General features: G+C 49.2%; 8 protein-coding genes across 8 annotated transcripts; 4 read left to right on the plus strand and 4 right to left on the minus strand.

The window, feature by feature from the left end:
• Window positions 1-3,554: 3,554 nt before the first annotated feature.
• FMAN_16240 (uncharacterized protein) lies at window positions 3,555-4,199 on the plus strand (the record flags this gene model as incomplete). Its single annotated transcript, XM_041824909.1, has 3 exons — window positions 3,555-3,842; window positions 3,892-3,972; window positions 4,023-4,199. 3 exons carry the CDS (start codon window positions 3,555-3,557, stop codon window positions 4,197-4,199), a joined length of 546 nt encoding a protein of 181 aa, XP_041690343.1.
• A 67-nt stretch (window positions 4,200-4,266) lies between these two features.
• FMAN_15319 (uncharacterized protein) lies at window positions 4,267-5,223 on the minus strand (the record flags this gene model as incomplete). The annotated part of the gene is made up of 3 exons (XM_041824910.1): window positions 4,267-4,872; window positions 4,941-5,150; window positions 5,200-5,223. 3 exons carry the CDS (start codon window positions 5,221-5,223, stop codon window positions 4,267-4,269), a joined length of 840 nt encoding a protein of 279 aa, XP_041690344.1.
• Window positions 5,224-5,479: 256 nt separating this feature from the next.
• On the plus strand, window positions 5,480-6,496 carry FMAN_15320 (uncharacterized protein; the record flags this gene model as incomplete). The annotated part of the gene is made up of 3 exons (XM_041824912.1): window positions 5,480-5,735; window positions 5,793-5,942; window positions 6,000-6,496. The coding sequence occupies 3 exons, from the start codon at window positions 5,480-5,482 to the stop codon at window positions 6,494-6,496; spliced, it is 903 nt and encodes a 300-aa protein (XP_041690345.1).
• Window positions 6,497-6,872: 376 nt separating this feature from the next.
• FMAN_15321 (uncharacterized protein) lies at window positions 6,873-7,564 on the minus strand (the record flags this gene model as incomplete). Its single annotated transcript, XM_041824913.1, has 3 exons — window positions 6,873-7,373; window positions 7,421-7,495; window positions 7,547-7,564. 3 exons carry the CDS (start codon window positions 7,562-7,564, stop codon window positions 6,873-6,875), a joined length of 594 nt encoding a protein of 197 aa, XP_041690346.1.
• Window positions 7,565-8,313: 749 nt separating this feature from the next.
• FMAN_15322 (uncharacterized protein) lies at window positions 8,314-8,783 on the minus strand (the record flags this gene model as incomplete). The annotated part of the gene is made up of 2 exons (XM_041824914.1): window positions 8,314-8,627; window positions 8,678-8,783. 2 exons carry the CDS (start codon window positions 8,781-8,783, stop codon window positions 8,314-8,316), a joined length of 420 nt encoding a protein of 139 aa, XP_041690347.1.
• Window positions 8,784-9,424: 641 nt separating this feature from the next.
• Window positions 9,425-10,829, plus strand: FMAN_15323 (uncharacterized protein; the record flags this gene model as incomplete). Its single annotated transcript, XM_041824915.1, has 2 exons — window positions 9,425-9,613; window positions 9,666-10,829. 2 exons carry the CDS (start codon window positions 9,425-9,427, stop codon window positions 10,827-10,829), a joined length of 1,353 nt encoding a protein of 450 aa, XP_041690348.1.
• Window positions 10,830-12,702: 1,873 nt separating this feature from the next.
• On the plus strand, window positions 12,703-13,941 carry FMAN_15324 (uncharacterized protein; the record flags this gene model as incomplete). The annotated part of the gene is made up of 3 exons (XM_041824916.1): window positions 12,703-12,745; window positions 12,854-13,743; window positions 13,789-13,941. 3 exons carry the CDS (start codon window positions 12,703-12,705, stop codon window positions 13,939-13,941), a joined length of 1,086 nt encoding a protein of 361 aa, XP_041690349.1.
• Window positions 13,942-23,902: 9,961 nt separating this feature from the next.
• Window positions 23,903-24,286, minus strand: FMAN_15325 (uncharacterized protein; the record flags this gene model as incomplete). Its single annotated transcript, XM_041824917.1, has 1 exon — window positions 23,903-24,286. One exon carries the CDS (start codon window positions 24,284-24,286, stop codon window positions 23,903-23,905), a length of 384 nt encoding a protein of 127 aa, XP_041690350.1.
• Between the last annotated feature and the right edge of the window lie 69 nt (window positions 24,287-24,355).

Below are 24,355 nucleotides of genomic sequence, written 5' to 3' on the forward strand. Positions count from 1 at the left end.
TCAACAAACTCTATGTCGACAAGTATGGCCTACTTCAGCAGATTCAAACAGGTTATTCAGCCCAGAAAGTCAACTGGTTACGTTCTTGTTATGAGACAAGCAAATTACCGGTATGCCGCCTTCGAGATATCCGTACTCCGGTTTGGAGACCTCCGTCGCCCTCATGTGGGACTCAGATGGTGAGAGCAACAACCTGGTCCGCAAACAGACTTTTTGATCAAATACCCCCCGTACTTGTCACCGTTAAGTTCCATATAAACCTCCATGGATCCAAAGGTCCGTCCTTCATTTACATTACTACCAGCTGATTCTCCCCAGCCTTATTAAACTATCTGCGGGCCCAAACGTCGTGGACGAGGAGCAGCCGAACCTCCAACTGAAGCCGGGAACCTCCAAAATCCTGGCTACGATAGTAGCCAAAGACCCTCTACACCATCCCAAACGCCAAGAGCTACAGTACCAGAAGCTATCCATTCATTTTCTGCCGCCCGACCTTTCCGCTCCTGCGTAGCAGCACCCGAGCTACCAAAAGACATACTAGATGCCATCACCGCTGTAATTTATGATCCCGTCTCTGTCAACACGCTTGACCTTTTGCTTCCCAATACTGGAGCCATACTTGGTTCGATGCCCAATACCGAACAAACTCTTCAATTACCAGAAGCTCGTGAAATTGCAGGCTAGAAGTCTCTGCGACTGGCTGGCGATGGCGGCCGAAGATAGATGCTCCAGTCGTGAACCTTGATTTGAGTCCGACACGAGTTATGGCCAGAATCTGAGCTTGAACAGAGTTACGCGTGGATCAAACAGAGCCAGACACCAGAACTGAAAGCAGCCAGGCCAGCCACTCCTCACAATGTGCCGGCCAGTGAGAAAGATCGCGCAAGGCCGACTGTGTTGCCGGACCATGTTGTTTTCTGGCTAAAGTGGGCAGTCGTGAGAGAAAGCAAGTTTCTTGACATCCAAGACTTGATAGCAACGATGGCGGAGAGGAGACATCTGAAGTCTGAGGGGAATGCTGAGCTACATGTAGTGAAGGCTGAATGAAGGCCTGGGGAAATACACATGGTTTATATAGTCCCATAGCTCACGGCCCCTACTACTGGTATTCTCTTCCGACCTGTTCGTTCTTAGATTGCTTCCGGGCAGAATTGGCAGACAGATCTCAGGTTCAAGACGCCACCTCAATACAGGAGTTGGTAACCAAATAATGCCAAACAACTGGTCAACCTCGCAAATTATGTGATGATGTCGTGGTTTGGGCTCTTACTCCTTGGGGGACATGATCATGGCTGTGAAGCATGCTGAGGTATCTGATGCAGTCACGGCACTCGGTCCCCGCTTGGAAGCTTGGTCCTGGAGCTATCTCACAGTGCTCCTCGGGAAAGTAGCGATGAAGCTTGATCCCGTGCCGACAATGCTAGATAGTAGCGGATGAAGAAGTGTCTTTTGATTGCAGATTATTTGCACCGAATGTAACACATACTGTTCAGATTGCATAGAGTAGCAACAAGGCGAAAAGGAGATAACGTCACCTACAATGTTCTCGAAGCGGAAATGAGCGTCTCAGCTGGGGAACATCAGCAATAAGTAAAATTATTTAGATTTCTGGTTACTGCAGCTGAGATTGCCTCTTTGTCTTGGTCTTTGGAGGCAGGTGTGCCTGTTCTCTCCGATCAATCACATAGCAAAGGCCATCACGTTTTCTCTTCTCCTCGAGCCACCAGCCCGGCCGGCCCAATAATAGAATGAAGAAGCATGTATATAGAGGATTCAAAGCTTCTAACATCCCGAGAATCCATGCACAAGAAGAGGCGTGGTAACGTGGCCGGCTAGGAGACACGTTTGCAGTTAAGCTACGAGGCCGAAGATGCGATTTATCAAGCGGTCTTATCCTCCAGCGTGCAATGAAATGTACTGCGGTCCGTAGTGGGAGAGATGTCAAATTGAGTAGAGTTACTCCTGGAGAAGACCTCGTGGTCCATGGCATCGTTGCGTGCGATTGACTACGTAGCTTCACGAAGTCAACGATGGGATGATCTCAGATACTGGCCCAATGAGAAGAAAGCGCTGATACAAACAGGTAAAAGGATCATAGCAAAGTTAAGCTAGGGGGAGATGGTAAACCTACGTACCTCTGCAAGTGCAATAGAGTCATCCAAAGTCACACGCACCCGATCTCGATTTCTCTGGCTCAGAATCTTCAATTTATCTGAAATCACTACCCGACCGAAAGCCATCGATGCTTCAGTGAAAGCCAATTCAGCGCAATCAACTCTCATCCTTGGACTTTGCGTTCATACCATCCCAACAGCCAACGCAGTCTCGCCATCCTTGACTTGCATAAGAGCTGGAATATGTTTCTTGCAACTAAACCTCAAATGTCACCACCTATAGTGATTTCATCGTTCATGAGCGTTGCTCTTGGTCTTGGACATGATCTGTAAAAGTTTATGTGAACAGGTGGCCGCCTCAATACTGTGTGACTGAGACAACAAGGCTTGCAACGGACGTTGAAGCATCAGAACTGAGACTAAGGGCACTTTTGAAACCATGTCCACAATGATGCATATCAGTCACATTCCGATTTTCTTTATCTGGCGGTGTATGCTCGTGGTGACTGCGCCAATGCACCCACCAACCCAGCCCTGTGGGGACGGTAGGTCCGTGTTTACTGAGCGGCTTTGTTCGTGATATGAAGTCGATGCCTAGTACTTTGAGAGTTCGAGCAAGTTACTGCTGTCGCGCAATTGAATGAATTGGGATATTGCATGTTGTGTATTGTTTGAAAGACAGAAAACGCGGGTCTTGTATTGCGGTCCCAAACAGATGATCTTACGAGGTCAACCGTAAAAACCCAGCTTGTTTTGGATGGTGTCGTTTCTTCATCACGCTTGCCCGTAGTGGTGACTAGACAGGGTACTGTCAACAGCTTCGCCATTAGCATCCTCTGTGACAAGAACATGTTCGCAATGGTTTGGTGGCTTATCTGTAGCATGCCGTACCAGACAGCCTTATACTCGTTGACATAGCTCAACGCTTACGGGTAGAAGACAGGGGAGTTCGCGAGGTGCATGCAAAAGTCAGGTTGGTTGCGGAAACAAAGAGAAGGCACCGACAATGAAAAGTCACTGCGTAGCAAGCAGACATATGTCTAGAGTCGAAGTGATATGAAGGAAGATGCATGAGAACATCGAGGCGTCTTTGACTTCCTCCATCAATTGTGCCAGTGCATATATGGTGGTCGCTGGTGACTGTACGAAAGCAAGGGGACCAGTCATATCGACAAAGGGCGAGTGCGAATTAATGTGGGTTTTATCCGGCAATGAAAAAGAATGCCCGTACTTTCATTGTCTGGGCTGAAGTTAATTATCATCATGCCTCAAAGGGTGATGTAAGATCACACTGGCTTTAGATTGAGCCAACCACCACCATTTGGCAGTGAATTATCAAGTCGCAAGGCATCAAGAACAACTCCATACTATAAATATCTGATCTTCTCCAGAATAAACCTCGATTCATTCTTTCTAACATCATCTACCGACTCCAACAAGATGGTAGCCCCAAATGACCACTGGAGACTCCGCGCTCGTCAGTTTCAGAGATTTTACTACCACGAACCACCACTGCACAATAGAGAACTAATCACAGCTGCTGACTTGAGAAAAGCCTACTTACATGAGCCTGTCTATGAACTCTCTAAATGTGCCCCTGGCGAAGAAGCTTTTCCAGAAACATGGGACGGGGAAAATACAAGCTTATTCCGTACCGTCAGACACAAGTGTTGGAAGGACGTGACGGCTCCTCCTGGTGAGCTAGAGGCAGCTGGAACTAGCATGGCTGTAGGTTCACCTTAACCGACTACGTTGAAACTGCTAACACAGGGGGCAGAGAGCCTCCCCGACGCTGGAGGTTCAGAATGCACCGGCGTTTGCCCCTGACGAGACAGAGATGCGCAACATTACCGTTGCCGTATGTTTACCCTATCTGAATGTGTATAAACACGCTAATGGACAGCGCAGAATGACTTTCCCCCCTCAAAGACCATGAAGCATCTCAGCTCCGTCCTGGATACACTAGAACCAGATGGCATGCCAGGCGGCTGGGGCGAGGAAGAAGAATTCCCGTTCACTAACAAGCAGTTTGCTAGATATCGGCGATGGAGAAAGAAACCAAGCAAAGAACACGGAAAGGAATAATCAGAGGAATAGTAGGGTTCCCGAATGGCCACGTATGTAGAGAAACATGCTGTCATAATAGACTATCTTACTTGCCGCCCATGATCGTTGGGAAAGGAACAACACTTCGTAACAAATCCTCCCAGACCTTTCCATGAAAGGGATAACAAACATCGTTTCCCAGACCAAAAAGCTCTCGGTAGGCATCGTCGAGCTCCTCCTCAGTCTCCCTCATCTCACACACCAACTCACGCCTCTTCTCAAACAACTGATCCAAGATGTCCATCAGCCCCCGTCTATCACCATCGCAGTCCTCATCCTCTATCAGTATGCGGTATATCTGGAGTATCATCACGTTCCACTCGATGAGCTGGTGAGTTCCTTCGTCAATCTTGGCGCGGTGCATTTCAATCGTGGCGGTGAAGTTGTCGCCGGCGTTGGAGACGGACTCGGAGGCTTGGATGTCGACCTCGAAATCGTCGTGCTCCTCAACCATCGGGGGCTCGCCATACCTGGCCAAGAGCAACTCTGCGCCTTTCTGAGAGAGGTCATGTCCGTCCCACTCGTCGAGGAGAAAGGCGCGGGACCACGGCGCGTACATGAGGCGGTAGCCTGTGTTGTGCTTGTCGTAGGAGTCGAAGCAGATGCCAGCGTCTTGGAGTTCCTTGTGGCGCCGCTGCACCCAGGATTTGACCTGTGAACTGTTAGTTTCACCGACTCTAGAGCAGAACTATGTGGTCAATTACTTGCCTTGTGGGGGACGATGTTCTCAAACTCAGCCGAGTGGGAAGAACCGTCTTCCTGCTTCAAATACAGAGACCGCTCGATTTTAGGCCAGCCTGTAGTGCTGAACCAACATGGCTGGGCATGTTCTCGAATAAGGTGTTGGGTTGCTGCCTTTTTGCATCCTGGGCAGAGCGTGAAGTTGACACCGGGGCGTCTGAACTTCTCTAGGGGCTGATTGCAAGCCGTCTGTTCGTAGGCTTCAGCGTCAAGTTGTTTACATAATGGGGATTCCTACCTCTGCGTCGTTGGTTATCCCCATCGTTGCGTTCGAGTCCTGTATGAACAAGAAACCTATTTCACACGAGTAGTCAGTATCACGGTCGCCTTTCGGGCAACATCTAGCCCCTAATGTGACAATGCCCTAGTTGTGTAACCGTGGATATGTGTGACACGAATTTCAGCCATCCACATCAGACACATATCTTAGACAACAAAAATCACCACTCTTCATGCGATTTCCAACTTCCTCACATCAAAATCGAGTAAACTCACCAATTCGCCTGTGAACCATCAAAATGGACAACGGAGGACGTTACATAGATACCAGAGGTATACCCTTTACACAAGTCCCCGAAGAGCATAAACAGGAGATACAGCAGTACATAGCCGACGGCAAAATCACGCCTAGCGAAGCCGGGACCTCAAGAACTAGCAGTACATTGAGAACCACTGAGGTAGACCTGAGCCACCTCAGCGAAAGCAGAAGGCAGAAGCTGGCCGAACGAATGTACCAGACTCGCGATGAGTGGGACCGGAGTGAGTTCTCTGCGAGTAAGTCTTCTTCAGCTGTATAGGAGTACATAGAGAATGCTGACATGGACAATATAGGCACCGTCGACGGAGGCTCCGTTGCGCGCAGCCACAAGGCAAGCCAGGTAGGCTTCGGCGACCTAAGAAGCGCTCCCCAGACCCGGCGCGCTCCAGCGGCTCCAGCCATGACTATTCGAGGTCAGAGGGCCCCGAGAAACCTGGGCAGCAGTAGGTCTTCAGCAGGCACATGAGCAAGGAGACAAGACACTGACATGAGCACTCTAGGTCCCCTCGCCGACGGCTTTGTACCTGCCCCGAAGGCACCCACTGCGACTGGTGCCTCTGCGCCTGTCCCCAAGCCACCCGCTGCGACCAGTGCTTTTTTACCTGCTACTGCTACTGGCATTGGCGGTTTTGTACCTAGCTTCAAGGCAACCACTGCTACCGGCGGTGCTTTCGTGTCTGCCCCCAAAGCACCTACTATGACCGGCGGTTCTATACCTGGCAGCAAGGCACCTACTGCCATCAGCGCCACGACGACAGTTGTTCGCGACCCGACCGTCAACCCAGGACGAACCACGACTGCCCTCTCCCCGAAGATCGCCAAGGATGCGTCGCGGCTTGGAACTGGCTCCTCTGAGCAGACGGAGGAGGAGTTTAAGGAGCTCATTGACGAGATGGTGGCTCTCCAGCAGGGCATGTCTCTTAACGAGCAGAAGCAGAGGTGGATGTTCTTTAACATCCAGAAGCAGCGGAAGGGGAAAGAGGAGGATAATAACTAGAAGGGGGTAGGGTTATGGTGAGCTTGTAGTGGGCCAGGGAGATGCTGTTTTCGCGAGCAGATGTATGAACGACGTGATACATGTACACACACCGCCTCTACAATGGAACTGCTTGCCTGATATCCCCTCAATACCTTGCGAGACATCAGTGAAGTCGTGAGGACCCAACCTGAGGCTTGAGGTATTTGTTTGCGCATGGTAGAGCTTACGTGCCGTATGAGGTACTGAAGGATCAAGATAAATAACCAACATACATTCCATTCTCTCAAGAAAGAATAAACCTTTGCACTCGTGACCCAGTGACGTTCAAAACCGTCCAACCCCCGACTCCGCAGCATACCTTTCTACATCTACCTCTTCCCATAGACATCTATTATCACCCTCTCCCCGCCCTTTTCTCTCTCCTCCTGTAGCGTTTGTACTTGGCGAAGTTCTCAGGGGTCAGGAGTTCCTCCACATCATGATATGTCTGCGGATCTTGGCTGTCATTTCGCGAATCTGTGACGGGCTCAGTCGCAGGAGCACCATATAGCCAACTCTCGTTCTCATCCTCTTGTGAGGTGGATTCAACTGGGGATTCACGCGCCGCTCCCTTATGCTGGTTGCCATGAAGGTCCCAGGGCCGAGCGGCGAATGCACGCCAAGGTGGTTGCTGCGAGTCGTCGTAGAAGTCGGACGTCGTAGGTGTTTGATCGATTGTATTAGCTTGATCCCCCAACGCTGGGGGCCAACTACTCGCATATTCGTGATGTGATTGGGCTTCCGGGGGCTCATGAGGTAATGATTCGCTTGATGGTGCCACATGAGGTCCTGTAGACTGCCATGGGTTGGTTTCTGGCGGTATCATCACCGCTGGTGCAGATTTGGACGGCGAAGTCTAAGTCAGATGTTAGAATGGGACTATGCGTGAGCAGACCGACTTACAGGTCGCGGGGTGCGTGATTGGTGAGTGACGAAGTTGGCTGTCTCTTCTACAGCGGATTGATCCTGCAGAGTCCCCTGCTCGCCATGTCAGCCACTTCCAAGTTACAATGAAGCATGGGTGGATACCTCATAATTATCTGCCATGTCAACTGATCTAGTGTCATGCTAAGAGACGTCGAAGATGGAGCTGGAAAGAAGTTACAGAAGCTATCAAGTCCATCCTCTCTACTCCAATCCTCTACCCACCGGATCTCACCCTCCTCGCACGATTCAAGAGAAAGGTCGGTTAGAACTCAGCACGAGCCAAGTCTTCCGGTTTGATACGTCCTTGAGTGGAGTTTCGCATTGTGACTGGTAGTACCACTGGATTTGTCGGGCGCATAGCCGCATATCTCCAGCCACCATGCTATTGTCAAATTTGCAGGTGGGCTGAGTGAGCGGTCTGAGTGAGCGGGGACGAAGGCTATTTTGTAGCAGGTTTCTCGTCGTATGTGTGGCATTTTTCTTCTCACCGTACATCTTTTGCGTACTACAAAACGTGAAGGCATGCCATTAGCGGTGCGGTCTGCCTGCCCGTCCGCTTCTGCAGTTCGACTGAATGACAGGGGGGTAGGTTACACAATTCGGTGGTGATCCCGGAGCTTTCCGTTACGTATTTTTTGCTGTGATATGATTGCTCCTGCGTCTAAGATATGCTTACATGTAACATGGTGGAGTAGAGTGCAGTCACACGATCTTTGACCAAGGGGTATTGCAATATCGATGGAGGGTTTAGATGTCGTCTTGATGGTGACCGTATCTAATCCACACAGGCCGACTCCTTAGCTAACCATTCTTGCAACATCGCCAATTTGAACACCCTCCTGAAAACTCCACGATAGCCCAGTCTCCACCTAACTTTTCCATCCACAGATCTCCTTGAGTGCCTCCGACCGCCCACGAATCTTGTTCCAAACCTGGTTATCGTACACACTTCGAGTGGGACCGTCCATCAGAATACCAGCAGCGCGAATGAAGATCTTTTCCTGGCGGGTTTCCGTCCCAAGATAATCTCCGATCGCGGCTATCGAGGCCTTCCACGCCTTGACGTCGACCTTCTTGTCTTTAGGCTCCTGCACATCCATGTTGAGGATACTATACAGGGAAGGCGGGCTGGTGCAGCCTGGTGATTCTTGCCGAATCAGGCTGTAAACAGCGCAGATATCATCTGGCATTTGTTAGTGTTGGGATAGAGCGTGTAGATGAAGGGTCAAATACCGATTGCGGTATCGGTTTTTCCGATCGGAGTCCCATCTCCATGGTCTGAGTACCACCAAGAACCTAGCCCCATTCCAGAGAGGAGGCCTATTCCAGAGAGGAACATCGTGATGCGAAGTTGGACCATTCTCGGTAGTTTAGAAGATTGTGTTTGAAAAGGATGAAGAATGATATTTGCTTGGTTATCACCTGGATATTTGTACCTACTTCACTCCATCATTACTCACCTGGGCAGGCGAGTGACTCATTGCTCTCAACCAGGGTCTCCAGGTGAATTAGAGCAAGTACTATGTATGCCCTGGCATTCAAAATGGTTCAGGTGAATGTCTTTTCTTGTCGTAATGGCTCATAATCCTGTCAGTCTCTCATAAAACCAGGGTTGGGAGAGGATATGTCACTTGTGGCGTATATTAGGACAGCGCCATGTGCATCACTAGACCGTGAATCTCAAAGAAGTTCTTGTCTAGTGCAAGCCGTATCCATCTAAGACAAAACTGCTTCTCTTAATAGCACACACTCTGGGCCCAAAAGACCTTGCTAGTGTATTACACCAAACTGATCACCAAGCCAATATCTCTCACGGAATTCTCACGATTGGGAGTCCTGGTAACGTGACAGCTGACCAACCAATAATTCGACATTAGCCAAGCGATTGCTTTTGGGTGCTTGGGGTCTCGAAGAGATTCCAACTACTGACTCTCCCGTTGAGAGGCCCCAACACAGCACACTCACGCCAGAATCGTCAAGATGTCCGGAAGCGGGCTCACCCGAGAAGCTTTGCGTAAATATGAAGCTCACATTGAACGTCGTGAGAGAAGAGCCAGAGCTGAGAAAGAAAGGGCTGAGAAAGAGAGGGCCGAGAAAGAGAGGACTGAGCAAGAGAGGGTAGTAGAGAACAGAGCTGCAGGAGAGAGAGCACCGGGAGAACGGGCTGCAGTACGTTTCCCACCACAGTCTATATGACATTCACTAATTTAACAACAAGCAGTCTGCTGATGCACCAGGGAATGTCACTGCTGGGGATATTTCCTCGCCTCCCTTGCCCAGGCCTTATCTACACTATCTAGACACAGCCTTCAACCGGATCGTGGCATTCTTGCGATGTCTCTGGAAACACAAATGCCGTGTTCTCCGTTTATTCGGTGTCTTGATAATTGCAATTCTCATCAAATCTATCCTCGACATACCCATTCCCTTTCCTGGCGGCACTATCGGCGGTTTTATTCTGGTATTATGGGAAACAATGTGTCGCGACCCTGGTTCCGTACCTAGCGTACTTGCATCAGTCGGAAATCAAACTTGCCTCCGCGATGGGCCGGTCTTTTCTGTCAGTGGCAAGGTTCTCAGAGACATTGCCAAAGAACTAGACAAGAAAATCGTTGAAGGGGTTGAACTGAGCTTCGACGAGACGTTGTTGGTGGAAGTCCGTCGGGCGGATGAACGGCTTGCGACTGTCACCAGACGTATTGCCGACCATTCTTACGACGTTTGTCGACATATTTCTAGTCTCGAGAAACTCATATCCTCGGAGCCATCATGGCTAGCACCTGTTCTGCAGTCTCTTCACATCCAAGATTCGAAGGAAACGATGATACAGACTGAGGCGAGGAACTTCCTCTCTACCTTGGATCATGGCATGTCAGCCCGTGCAAATATGACCAAAGAAACCAGCGCCGGTCACAAATCTATTCGAGAACTAAAGAATGAGCTATGTGAGGCACGCGACAAAGTGTTCAAGATGAAGGAAGACATATTCTTGAAGATATCCGACTTGACAGATACCATCACAGCCCGGGAGAAGCTTCCCGCTTTATTGCAATATGTTGCCCGTCCATATCATGCTAACAACACCGAAGCTTTAAAATCAGACAACACGACACAATGGGAAAAGCTAGTAGCTGCGGATGATTTACGGATTTATCTTGCATTCGGTTGCAGCGGGAGCCGCATTTCCTGCTCTGAGTTGCAGAAGTTGGAGGATGACTTCAAGAAGAATAAGCTTTGGTACAACGATGCAAAATGGGAGGTACGGCGGACCCTTGATGAATTGAATAAGGATAAGATTGACTTGAAGGTTGCCGGAGAGGAATTGTCTGGGATTATGAAGAAGTATGATGGCGAGTTGAACAAAGCGTACTATGGAAGAGCTTGATGTGAGGCTCAAGGGAAGGACACTGGCGTTGCTTTGCATTACTATGTCTTTAAAAGCACGGTTATCTGTATCTTGCTATATTTCTCATATAAGCAAGATTGGTAAATAAGGCTTGTTTGGGTAATATCTTTAATATTGCCTTCTTAAATCTTCGAGGGCATATACTCTTCGGCCATTAGTTAATTTCCACTTGTTGCAGACCTATAGGGTCGTTCCTCTCTGAAAGTGAAGCTCTTCACAGTCATTCAATCAGTCGGCCAGTCGGCCAGTCGGTCAGCCGGTCAGCCGGTCAGCCGATAAGCCGGAAGAAGATACTTCTGGAGCTGCAGGAGACGGATTACGTTGCCCTCCGCTTGAGGAAGCCCCCGGCAGTATCCCCGGTCGCGGAAGGCAAAAGCCGGCTGCAGCCCCCCCCCAGAGGGTAGTCATAAAATCCCCTCTATAAAGATCGAAGAAAATATCCTCTATTAGAAAGGAATTCCCTGTTTTGGCAGTCAAGATAGCTTCAAGAAGAGGCATAGCAAGAACACCGTGGGGTCAAGCTAGGCGGAGGCATTTGCCTTGCCTAGGATAACAGCAGGCTGTTAGCATTATGGTCTTGTAATACTATTAGGCTAAATAAAAAGGTAAAAGAAACGTTAAAGTAATTAAAAGGTAATAGTAGTATTAACTCTATAAGTTAGTTATAAAGTTAAAAATCACACTTTAGCTTTAACTCAACAGATAGGTCAGTATACTCTGGCTCACGCCACAATACACCACACCTTGCCGACCAGTAGCGACACCACCACCACTCCAACGCCCACCACGGCCTCCTATCATCATCTAACCCGAGCGGTTCTCTACAGGAACTAGCATAAGGCTGATATAGTACATCGAGATTTATACCCCTTCTCTTGACCTCGCGACGATACCATTTCAGCGCCCTATCTTTCGTACGCATTATGCGCTGAAGCTTGTTTCGCACCCTAGCACGCCACCTCGACTGTTGATAGCTATTTGTATGCGGTGAAATGACGAGCGATATAATCTCGAGCGAAGGAGCCAAGGTGTGTTATTTTCTGACTTGAGTGTGCTCTATTGGTAAACTGCTTCACGTCGAGAACTCATTGTCTTGGGATTTCTGGTGTTTTCTGCGAGAGCGCTAAGTCGCAACTTACAATGGAGGCAACGCAATGAGTTTCGTGGTAAAGCGCAGCGAACAGAAATGCACTTAGCACGTAGACGAGAATATTGATGCCGATAGAATGTCAACGCCGCTACACGGTAGTGCTGGCAGCGCCAGCTTGCGGTGCGAAACGATCAATGGCAAGGCCTTGTGACGTGAAAGCCCAGTGCTTGCCGATAACTTATCAGCAGAGCCGCATAAGCTCGGGCAGTTCAGGGTGGGTGGGGTGCTTGGCCCGCTGCAACCTTGAAGGACCAAACACAGCGTTTGGTCATCGGCGATCCTTCAAGTCTAGGGTAGCCGTACATCCCAGATAAGGTGCCTTGATTGCGCTTCGGTTTGAGCACGGCACCTAACGGCCTTTGCATAAATGTCTATTGTTGCTCTATGACTTTTTTTCTTAGCTAACTCATAACTGGCCTATGCTTCGCAATTGACTCGACTGATCTTGCTTGTGCTCTAGGTGGATTTTGGGCGCCCAAATTCTAGAGCATTATCATAACTCCCCATGTATCTGTAATTTTGGGCAGGTCTTTTGAGTCTGCAATAACTCAAACCAGCAAACACCTACCTTAGACTCAGTAAAGATATGCTAAACCTGTGCTAAATTAGCAAAAGATGTACTAAACTTATGCTAAGTTGCCTAAGTCTTTTGTTTCCTGCTCTATCTTTAGGCTCTTCCAACTGTGTCATGAGCCAGCCACAATGGAAAAGCGCAGCCACAAAAAGTGGCGTGAGCGGCTGCTGGGTTAGCGGCTTGCGATAAGATAAGGGAATCCGTAACCCCACCAAACGCACGACGCGGTGAATCACTAGCTGAATTGCTGTGAATTGCATCATCGGCACCCCACCAAAGCTACAAACATTCAATTCTCTCTCTCTTCCCTCTTTTCCCTTTGGCCATCGTCGGCCTCTACCACGGAGTCTGCCGACCACGAACCATCCTCCTCTTCCGACGTATCCTGCCTCCTCTCGCCCTCCTCCCTCAAGTCCACGGGTACATCGAGCCGCAAGGTCTCGCCGCCCCCCGAGCTCAAGCAGTGCGAGACCAAACAATCCCCAGCGCCCGAGAAACCTGCGACCGAGTCCCTTCCGCGCACCCGTCCTAGACGCAGTTGTCTCCCAAAACCTCTCGCCGACTTCAAGCGTACAGTTGATGCTGGTAAAGCTGGTGCCTGGACTGTCCTCCCACTCAGCAAGGAAAACCACACCAACTACCTCAAGCAAATCGAAGCCGCGTTTCGACGATTCGACTACGATCCTCAAAATGGCCTCATAGCTATCCGAAAGCCTGGACTAGTACACGAATCCTTTATTCAGGAGTTCGGATTCCACCTGCGACTTCAATTGAGGAGCCTGGGACTTAAACATCATAACACCATTACTGGGGATTTCATAACTAAGATCCGTAGCAACGGTTCTGCTGACATAGGGTTGATCACAAAACATTCATCAAACATGCCACATGCGAAACGCCTTACGCGTTCCCCAGATGCTTCATTTGTGCACAAAGATGCGGGTCTATCTGGTGTCGTCGTCGAGGTATCATACTCTCAGGATGGCAAGGAGCTGCCCGGGCTGGCCAGGGATTACCTTCTTCACTCATATGGAAAGATCAAAGCTGTCATTGGCTTTCATATGAACCGGGAAAACAAGACATCGAACGTTTCGGTCTACAAGGTTCGAAAGACTCCAAGCGATAATGGTCGAATCAAGTTAGGAGTTGAAACAGTGGTGCATAAAAGCGTAAGTCCTCTTACCCTTCCACGAGACATGATCTAACTATTACAGATTTTCCGCATAGAGAGCCCCGACCATCATGGAACACGACATAAGCCTCAGAAAATCCGATTGAACGAGACGGAGGCGATCAACGGCGCCTTCAGCAGCGCTTGTTGCGACCTCTCTCGCTTCGCCCGCCCTCGATCATTAGCGACGCGATAGCCGCCACCATGCACAGCTCCAACAGCATCCACCAGTCGATTTCCCACCAGCGAAAGAAGACAGAAGAGGAGCAGGGGGAGGAGAGCCTGCACTATGAGCAAGTTGAGCGAGTAGCAGGCCAAGAACCTCGCCGTCAGCGCGAACAAAAAGAGCGCAAAAGATGTGCGTGCCGTGATCTCAGCTGCACCATGGAACTCCCAATGACCCCGCGAACGACCCGATCGAGTGCGCCCGCCGCAATACATAATAAATAGAAGCGTGGTCTTCGTTATATGTCTCCTTTTTGAACCCTCTTCAAGTATGATGAGGAGTGAATCTGGGAACTGGATCTGACAGCTTCCCGGCCACACTGCCGCCGGTCTTGTTCATCGGATGGTAACCCAATCAGTCGCACTCGGCTCAGGGTTGGGGAAGGGAAATGCTTCAGAGGCACGCATTGCAGCTCCGGACTTGCGATGCGTTGACTGTAACCTCGGGCCATGTCTTTATACTTGTTGAAGAGTATCGAGAGGTAATGCATGGATGGAAAGGAGAGGCATTTCGCGCTGCCGTAAATGGCTCCTCAGGTCGACCGTTGCCCTTGGTAGCAGATCTATCTAGCACGGATCGTTCCATCGACCCTCGAGTTGAAGGAAGAAGCAGGTAAGTCTTGGCGCTATCTTGCAGGACTTGCCGACCCGGTGCATGCTTGGAATCACATCGTTCAAATACCGTTACACTTCCAGAAAGACCGCCAGGAGGGGAGCCAGCGATGTTCAAGGTGGAGACTAAGGATGGTCATCCGCCACTTGGAGCGATCTTGCTCCCGCAGTCCGATGCAGAGACAGCTCGTCCCGAGCCTCGTCTTCTGAGCCTCTCTTGTGGAGTTACTGACGTCTTGACCTGTTCAGGAGTCTACCTCTCCAGAGATATTATTCTTAGTTGTATCTACTCTTTTTAAACGTGTTCGGAGTGATTCTCGGTTAGACCTTGTAGGATTTGGCGCATCGGCACTACCATGGCCCTGTACATCCTTTCATATGCGCTCTACAAGAATTAGAATATCGACAGGAGTAAGTTCGGGCTCGCGTCGAGTTGGCCTCTATAGCAATCAATACCGATGTAGGCAATAACGATATGACTTCTTATCCCGATGTCTTTCAGTTTGGTATCAATCGAAGCAATGGCGCTAGTGGTACTCGCGATACGGTGAAGGAATTGTGACGAGATGCGTTATTTATACTTGAGACTTGTGCCCGCGAGGTTACAGCACTGCAGTGAATTTGGAGCTTGAACTGAAACTGAAGAAATACTGTTTTGAGCTGATGGCATAGTAATTGCCATGATCGTAAGACATGCATCTGAGAAAACAGTGACCCCCACCAAAAGACAGATTGGCGAGCAGACTCCATCTCAGATCGGACCATTCACCATGCTTAGATTGTCTTTTCGATTCCCCAAATTGGTAATTCTCAACATCACTAACGTTACAGAGTTTACGCTTGGTGGGGGCACTATGCCTGACGCCCTGTATGCTGTGGAAACGTCTCGTACGGCGTGCGTAAGCCGAATCATGGGCTGGCCGTTACGGCATCAGAAATCTTGTCTATTTCTCCGATGTCGCGAACGTCGAACTTACTAATAGCACAAGCTTTTATCATCACCTCATCCTGAATTCTTGCAGCATGATCTCGTTTTGACAGAGGCCGTGAGCTCCAATCGAGTGGATTGACACGTGAGGCCGTCATTACACTTGACCTATTTTGAATGACCAGCTTGGAATAAACCCGACTGATGGGGTCTTACGGAGTCTGTGTTGCTTGGGCTGTTTCCCCATGGCTATTTTTGAAGTTGCTGCCCCTGATGCTATCAATGGTCCGAGTTGGGTGGTGTCTTGACGTGTGCGCCTGGTTGCTGATCGCTGCCGAGTGTAAGCGGCGCAGCATGTCGCAGGAGTAGAATATAGAGTGGCTCATTAATTGACCACAGAACTGACGGTATTTTCCTCCGTCGCGTAAGACCTCAAGATTCTTGCGCCAGCACCCGAAGCAATCGCGAATGCCAAATCAGCACCGACGTTTTCGACAAGGTGATCATCTCCAGTACCAAGGACAATTGTACTCTGTCAGGCCCTCCTCACGTCTCCCCTGCTTTTAAGAAGTCTTGAGGGCTCTTATACCTGACCGAGATCGTGGAAGTCGTTCTGGGGTGTCATGTTTGCTTCGGGTTTGGGCCGTGTTCTATGGGCGGGCTTCGGACACCAGCCCCTCTTCGAACCCGTAACCATCAGCTTGCACGGTTGTCTAAGGACCAGAGCACAGTAACTCTAACTTGAAAATAGGCCATCTTTATCTTCAACCTCAGGAAAGGGGAGTTGAAGGAAGAGCGCCTTGTGCCGAACCTAAGAAGTGATGCCATTGTTTGAATCGAAGAAGTGAAGGTTGGCGACGACAGCAGGGCTATGAAGTGAGACAAGTATCCCTCTTTGTCATCAATGCAATAAGCTCTATATCTGCCTGTGGTAGTTGTATGTAGAATGGAGAACTCTTGTGATGTAGATAGTGAAGATCTTGTGTGCACAAATTGGAGCATGTCTGCTCCAAGAGTCCGGAGACCAAGGTTGGTGGCCAAGTTGTCGGTAAGACCACGTGTAGTGAGGTCTCTGCACATCGTTCATAAAGGTACGAGATGAGAACAACTCATCCGCGGCCACCTTCTTGTGATCCTGACATAAATGCTTCAGACCCTTTAAGGACGTCAATACTGGTCCCTGACAAACCTGGTCCACTAAGAAATGCCATCTCCGACTCGCGTGGCTTGAGAGGCGGTCTCAAATACTTCATCCTATACCATCAGATGAAGGTAGCCCAGTCTTTTGCACTAAGGAAACTACCGCACATTGGCAAACTATTAGTCTGATTCATCAAATTGCTTGCCTGAGGCCATAAGGGCAACAGGGTAGTAGATCTAATCCCTGAATCCCTGAATCCTTGAATCCCTGACATGCATTGAAGTCACAGACGACGGGAAGAGTACCGTCATGAGGTCCTTGGTGATAACCCCAAGGACGGTAGAGGCAAGGCGGAGAAGAAGACGTCCTTCATGGATGCGGCTGGGATAGATGTGAGGCAAGGAGTCGTCTTGTACTGTGTTTGAGTATGAGGACTACCGGCAAGCGGACAGTCCAAGGCTGAGAAGAAAGGAAGAGGTGATACAATGCTCTCTGCCTTTATTCTGGCGCAGAGTCAAATCTCGAGGTAGGTAGGTATATGAAAGGTTGCACGCATCAACGTAGGGATAGGATATGAGTTGGTGTGCTATTGAGTCGATAGCTCAAGGTTGACATGTGAACAGGTTTCTCATGGGACCCTCAGATCTCATCTGCGATCTTGACAGAGACATTCGTCACGGCTATGAGTTGAGATACCAGAACTTAGTCCAGTTGCTGTTGGGAGGGAAACGGGTGATATCCGAGATGCCAATGGTATCGTCTTCGTTTGTCTCCAATGGCGAGCCCAGTGATGTAGAGAAGGAAGACAATTGGCAGATCATCCCTTCTGGAAGAATTGAGACCCAGAGAATGTCGATAAGGAAGTCGGCCAATTCGCGATTCACCCAGCCGGCCAGATCTCTTCCTCATGACGGCGATCCTCCCCTGATACGGTCGACTGTTCGCTCAAGAGTATGTTCTACCCGCAGGATCGTGTTGATCAGATAGATACCCATCCAGGGCTTTGAGACTCTAGTAAACTCTTCGTTTGTTGGCATATTGAGGGAGCCGAGATGAGCTTGTCGCAAAGTTCATCGTGTACCTCAAGACCCCCAACAAGAACCGTTATGTATCCTTGGAGCCCACATCCGGCCTTGTGAACGTCAATGAGCATAGATTGACACTCAGCCTCTTCAAGAACTCGATACTCTCCCTATCTTTCGTATCGCACTCGACTACATGGATGGTCCTGCTGTGGACAAGCTGCGCGTCGTATTCAGTTCAAGTGTCTGTGTTTCGCTTGATAAATGGCTCTATCGTGAGCACTGAACTCGGATATAAGCGGCCAGTCAAGTTGAAAGATGTTTCTCTGTAGGCAGCTGTCAGATTATATACTCAATGCTTGATGATGTGCCTTTGATGGATGTCCCCGGCTTACGATTTATCGCATTCTGTTCCCAAGGATTCCGTGGCATCGGGTCTCAAAGTTCCAAGGTCCTGATCACAACTGGAAAATACACCGCTCAATGTGTTGGTCTTTGTCAGAGGTTAGCCCCTCCCTGGGTTTTGGCAAGATGTGGTTGTCGAAGGGGAGGTTCAAAGTGGGTTCGGCTCTGTAACACAATCGCGTCACTATTACTGTCAGTGCGAATCAAGTCTATGCTCGCGGGAAAAACTGACGTACCCCTCACAAGCCTCTCTCTGCGTGTCGCCGCACGTGGCGTATGACTCTTTAAGAAATGGTACCGACAATATCGCAGGTTCCAAAGGCAGCGTGATGATGAGAGCCAATGAGGCGTGCATACATATGTGCAGCTCGATGAGAAAGGCACTGAGTAAGACCTCAGAGTCTTGGAAAAGAATTGGGAGAAACTACTGGGTTCTTACGCAACCGCCAAGAGGGTGTGTCTCCTCTGCTCGCCTCGTGCTGGACACCAATATCAATGGCCGGCACTATTGTCGGTCTAAGAGTGACGGGGGCTTTTCCAGCGCTTTGGTGGACTTTATGGCCGAAGTCTTCTGTCAGTGCCGAGTGGAAGGTAAATAACGTTCCCGATAGGATCTCATGGGACGTTCTTGGGGGGGATCTATGTCTTACCATATCGTCAAGCAGAAGGTAAGTTCAGTCCTCAGACTTGAGTCTATCTGAGAAAATAATTGCTTACATAAAACTGAAGAGGACTCTCCACCGATCGACAATTAGTGGGACGTTCAGGATGCGAATGTTCCGACTCGCCGGCATCCCGCTGTTATGGTCACCCCAGCTCCGGTGATTATGGTCAAAAAATCATCCAACCTGATATCTGATGCTACAGAGGACCTGCTACTATGAGAACAGAAGGAGAAATGAAAAGAATAGATAGGCAGATGGCCTTGCAGCGCCATTGTTCAACTGGGGGACCGGACAGCTCGAGTGTGCAGTCTCCTGAACAACTGGACAGGATCTTCATCGCTGTCGGCTAAAGTTTCGACACAATGAGACCTATCTTGCAAAGTTGGGTTATGTGAATGGGCACTCTTGAGTCCCATCAACAATATAATAGAGCCAACAGACGACGATTTAAGGAATCCAGCCAGCAAGGTCGAATTGTTGATGTGTCGATGAGCACGGGTATCCATTATCTTGATAGCTGTCTTGTCATCCGTTCGAGCGACCCCCCAGTTCAAAAGATCAGAAAACCACGACCAAATAAGACTTCGGTACCTCAAGCCATCTAATAACATTGTTCAAGCCTCTGAGACATCTCATTGCATTACATTCTCGATTCCAAAGCCATCTACTGTGAAAGTAACACTTTAGATCGGCAGAATGCCAGAGCTCCTGTGTAAGTTCGAAGCAAAGCTTTGTTTTGAGCTCGGAAACTACTCTTTTGTATTTTCTCGACAGAAGAACATTCGCGCGGTTTGTAGAAAATGACAAAGTGATCAACCAACCAGCCAACGGCTTCAGAATGAGCTACCAATCAAGCCGACTGTCGCTGCCATGCACAAACACGATGACTTATCTGCTTCCTTTCTACTGTCAGGTGTCTTCTTTGACTGACAAGCTATGCTCAGAAGCGAAGGGAGATCTACATCTGGTTTTTGGCTTCCGGGAATGCTCTCTGATGCCGATCGTGAGCACCATGGAGATGATGTCGATTTACGGCGATTTTCTTGGAATACACAATTGAATCAGCGCCCGTAAGACAGTCCAGAGGCATTACGACAGTGACGCCTAGAATGGCGAACTAAGACCTGATTCAGGAGTACGACTTCTAGTCATTGAGCCTCAGATTCCGCCAGCTTTTGCCCTTGAAGTTAACTTTGCAGAAGACACGGAATATGGTAACTCAAGCAAGAAAACCAAGAACACTAAGTCTGTCTGTGGTTTTCTCGACGATGAACAACATTCATCCGAGGTTGCAAAAAGGAAACAAGGCAGGGAAGATGAGAAGAGGTATAGTAGAGGCGTAGATATATAGTAACTCCATAATCACCCATGAGGCACCAGACAAATATCTGGCTCTCACATATGGAATATTGGCGACGGATACTCATGGAGCCTTCCCATAATGAAGCAAAGGACCTCAGAAGACTGGCTGAAAGCCAAATACTTGACCCACGGGGTGGGATCGAAGTATTTTCCTTCTTTAAACTCTGCTCTAAAACGAGGTTGCCGTCTTGGATTGGAAGCCCCAGATCTGATGGTGGCTTGATAGGGAAAGACCTTTGATCTGCTAAGGACGTTGACCGACGCTTCCGCCCTTTCCATAGAGCGAATGAGGAGCTGACGCATTGAGGCAATGGCTCGATGCTCAAACTGAAAGATTTCGCCGAAGGATGACTCTGCAAGTCATTGAAGAGGTCACGCATCCTCATGAAAAGCTCTGAGAACTCTTGGAATACAGCTAAGCGGTCATAGGGATGCAGGCAGCTGCGACGAGGATCGATCTCGCCGGGACGTTTTACAGTTCAAGTAATATAATAAGTTCGAATGCCACTAGATGAATTCTCAAACGAGTCTCCCTTCACCGAGAATTGGGGATATCCCTAGTCATCAAAACGACGCGAGTATTGGGTTGCTCACCAAAGGCGCGAGAGCTATGGCTTGATTAGAAGCTTCAATATTAGAGAGATGAGGTGGCGTCGATACACATGGGCGAAGCAAACAATGACAACAGTGCAGAGCGAAATAGTAGACGAGCAGAAGCTGGCCTGGTGGGTATGACCCTTCGAGATCAGACGAGGCACAGGCGAAGGACTTTCTGTCTCGACCCACGAGCTCGGTTTGTGTCCAACCCATCTTTCTTTTTGCTGGTCCGTAATTCTTTTTATTGTATGAGCATTAATGAATGACAGACACGCTTTATGGTTATGGCTTTCTACAAGATGATATCCTTAACGGTGATGCTGCTTTATCGATGGATTGTTCGGCAACAACCGAAGCACCCGCGGCGCTGTGCGCATCACGATACCTTCTCCGGACCGTCCTGGTACTTCTGGTGCTGCCCTTGAACGCCTGCTACTCATCTCAAGCTCAGGCCTAAGGATCTTTTGCGCTTGAGCAGTTGCTACGACTTGAGCTTGTGGAAAGAACATAACTGCGCTGCCATGTGTTATGTAAGTTGAGCTCTTGTATTCATATGATCTTCGATTGGATCTTGCCGTTTATGATTCACGGTTGTAAGCTCTGTTGAGATAAAAAGTAGCACTCTCAAGACAGATGGTGGCGGTGGAGGATTTCAAGGCTCACCCTATTCCCCTGTTCATAAAAGAAAAGATATGGGGGGGGGGGGGGGGGTCCCGTAACGCGGTGTAGAAACCATGACGTAGCCCTCTCAAGGTAGGCCTCTAGATTCGCTTTCTCCGTCGAAGATGCTGTATCGCGGCCACTTGTATCGTAGAATTAGATCGCCGTCTTTGCCGTCCTCGCCAATAGACTTCGATCTTCTCTTGGCCAGTATGAAGTCAGTGCCCGATGAGGGATTCGCGAGCGTTGACCGCAGTATCAACGGTATACCGAGCATGGTTGAGGAACAACGGCAACAAACCGTCTGACCTGGTCACCAAGGTGTATATTCATTGTTCGGTGTATACTAGAAGAGACTGTGATAGGGTTGAGGGGTCAAAAAGAGGCTTCAGCCTCAAGGCCACAAAGGTAAAGAACACCAAAAAAATACATACAGGCAAAATACTTATCGCCCTTACTATTACCTAAGATCTTACTTCTAGCTGAAAAGCTAGATATCCTAATAACTGACTCTAGAGGCATATAAATAAGTGGCTGCTGCTTGTCCATAAGGATAATCAGGCTTAAAGCATATAAAACACCTAGAGGTAAGCTGCCCGATACAAGCAAGTCTGTCAACTTAAGATAACACTCTCAAGATGACTTCCACCGTACGACAGCTGATCGGCGACACTAGAAGAGACGCCTGTCCCTCCATGTTGGCCTCCATGTCTTAAGCTTCTTATCGGTCGTGGGAGATGCGTCGTGACTCGTGAGAACTCAGGAGGGGTTCTGGTGGGACATGAAAGAGAGCCATCTCTGGCAAGACTTCAAAGAAAGGAGGCGATGCTCACATCGAAGGACCTTGGCATTCTCTCTCATGCTCAACGACCGAGGCCTGTCGTAAACGTTTTGCATCAATAAGCGGGCGTCGATAAGGCGCTCGACAAAGCGCTCTCGTGGAGCCTTTGCACACAATATGTTCCTTCGTCCACGATACCATGCGCAAGAGAAATGATGGCGAGATTGGGCATTCTACTGGCGTATCTCTCATTCGCTGGCCGTTTCTTGTCGGTTCGCTCATTAACAACAGTTATATGACGCATAATCTGTCGAGGCTCGGTCGTCTTGCTTGTTATTGTCTTGTACGCTGCGTCTGGGGCTTTAATCGTGCTAGGTTTGAGCCACGAAATAACAAGAGGCATGGTGGAAGGTGCACAGTAAAGCGCAGTGCTGATTTCACCGATCAGCTTGTTGGGGTTGAAATGCGATATATGACTATCGGGGGATAAAGAAGAAGAGGAGGAGGCCGAATGCTGAATGTCGCGTTTCGTCTGCAAAAGTACTTGACAACGTTGAAGCCGAGTGTGTTATGCGATCGTGAAGATTACCATGCTAACGCATCGAGATCAAGTGTAATGGGCGCCTATGAAGGGAACTCAGTAGCTTCGCTTCAGCTGCTGATGAGCAGGGACTTGGGGTTGACGAGGGTGCTGGTGATGTAGGAATACCGATGCCAAACTCGCAAGGTTTCCTTTGTGGCAGCAGCATAGTCAAATTTTCAGCCTGTCTCTCGGGTACAAGAGATAGCATGCAGTTCGCTATGGCTACTGGATTGGCGTTCCTAAAACTCTGCAACTGGCTCTTCTTCGATGAGATCCTTCAAACCATCAATGTTCAACTCATCTAACTTCACTTCAGCACCGCTTGGGGGCGCGGGAGTTAGCCCGCCGCGGTCATTGCAAACACGGGGCCCACGTACCCCGACTGCACAACTTACCATGTACAATCACCAGCAGGGCATTGCACCCACCTACTGACGTCTACTCACTAGAAGATCAAGGGGGCAAGCTTTGGGTCTGAATGGACCATGGCAACTGCATATTGCAAGATATCACGATCTCACAAGGTAAATGCTACGTTAAACCTACGCCGTCCTTCCTTCTCGATCTCGTTTCACTCAGAAAAAAGGCTCAAGGTCAGCCAAAGGCACTCTTTGAAGCATGAGCTAGTCCAAACCGGTCGAACTGCTCTCAGCGGTGGCTGTGAACTCCTCTAACCTTACCCAAACATCACTCCCTGTGGATATTTCAGCGGAGTACAGAGCACCAAGATATTTACAGACTCAATTTGATTTCAGCATGCTTATTGATACAACTTGATCAATTCGTGCTCTACATACAGTGCCCTTGTTCGATTGCACTAGGCAATCTGGTACCAACACCCTAATCCTCCAATACATATCTACCCAGTCGTGAGGATACTCCATTCCGCATCAGCCCGAGGCACCAGATGATACATTGCCAGGTTTCCTACTCCCACTGAACTCTCCACCGTGCAATCCCAACACTCAAATCCAAATTTCTCTCCCGTTAAGACAAATTAGTAGAAGATGAGCCATGTAGTAAAGCCTTGACTCTTTTTCCCAGTCGTGCCGAGTTGTCGTCGTCGTCATCAAACTTGCGCTTCTTGCTGTCGATCTTGTTGTTCAGTGTAGCAGAAGAGGTAGAGGACATCTAATTTGGGCAAGACGTGTCGCTCATCAGAGCAAGAATGGGGCGTTAGTTAAGAATAGTGGGCTGCTCAAGGGTCGAGGTCGATTCCGAGCTTGAACCAAGCGTTGCGTTTCTCTCGCCTGCAGTGACTGTGGTCTCCTTGTCTTCCTTGACTTCGCTGGGAGCAGTGGGCGAAAGTGGACGAGAGACTTGGTTAGAGTCGATGTCGCTACCACGGTCCAAGGCGACGTCCGAAACATCCTCGCGGATTGTTTCTTCGGAGCCTTGGTAGGCCCGTGACTGTTGGAGAAGCTCATAGCACCGTATCAGAACCATCGCTTCTCGAATCTGGGCTGCAAGCTGGCATGAAGGATCCAGATAGTTGAGAGCGTTCTGCATCTCAGCGTTTAGGGCCTCGAGCTGATACTCCTGATCGGACAGGTTGGTCATGATGGCTGATTGTTGTGTTGTGATTGATGGAGTTCCTGAGGCGAGTCTCTGGGGTATGTGATGTGTGAT

The sequence above is a fragment of the Fusarium mangiferae genome (genome assembly GCF_900044065.1).
Source record: "Fusarium mangiferae strain MRC7560 genome assembly, contig: FMAN_scaffold019, whole genome shotgun sequence".
In the NCBI taxonomy this organism is placed as follows: domain Eukaryota; kingdom Fungi; phylum Ascomycota; class Sordariomycetes; order Hypocreales; family Nectriaceae; genus Fusarium; species Fusarium mangiferae.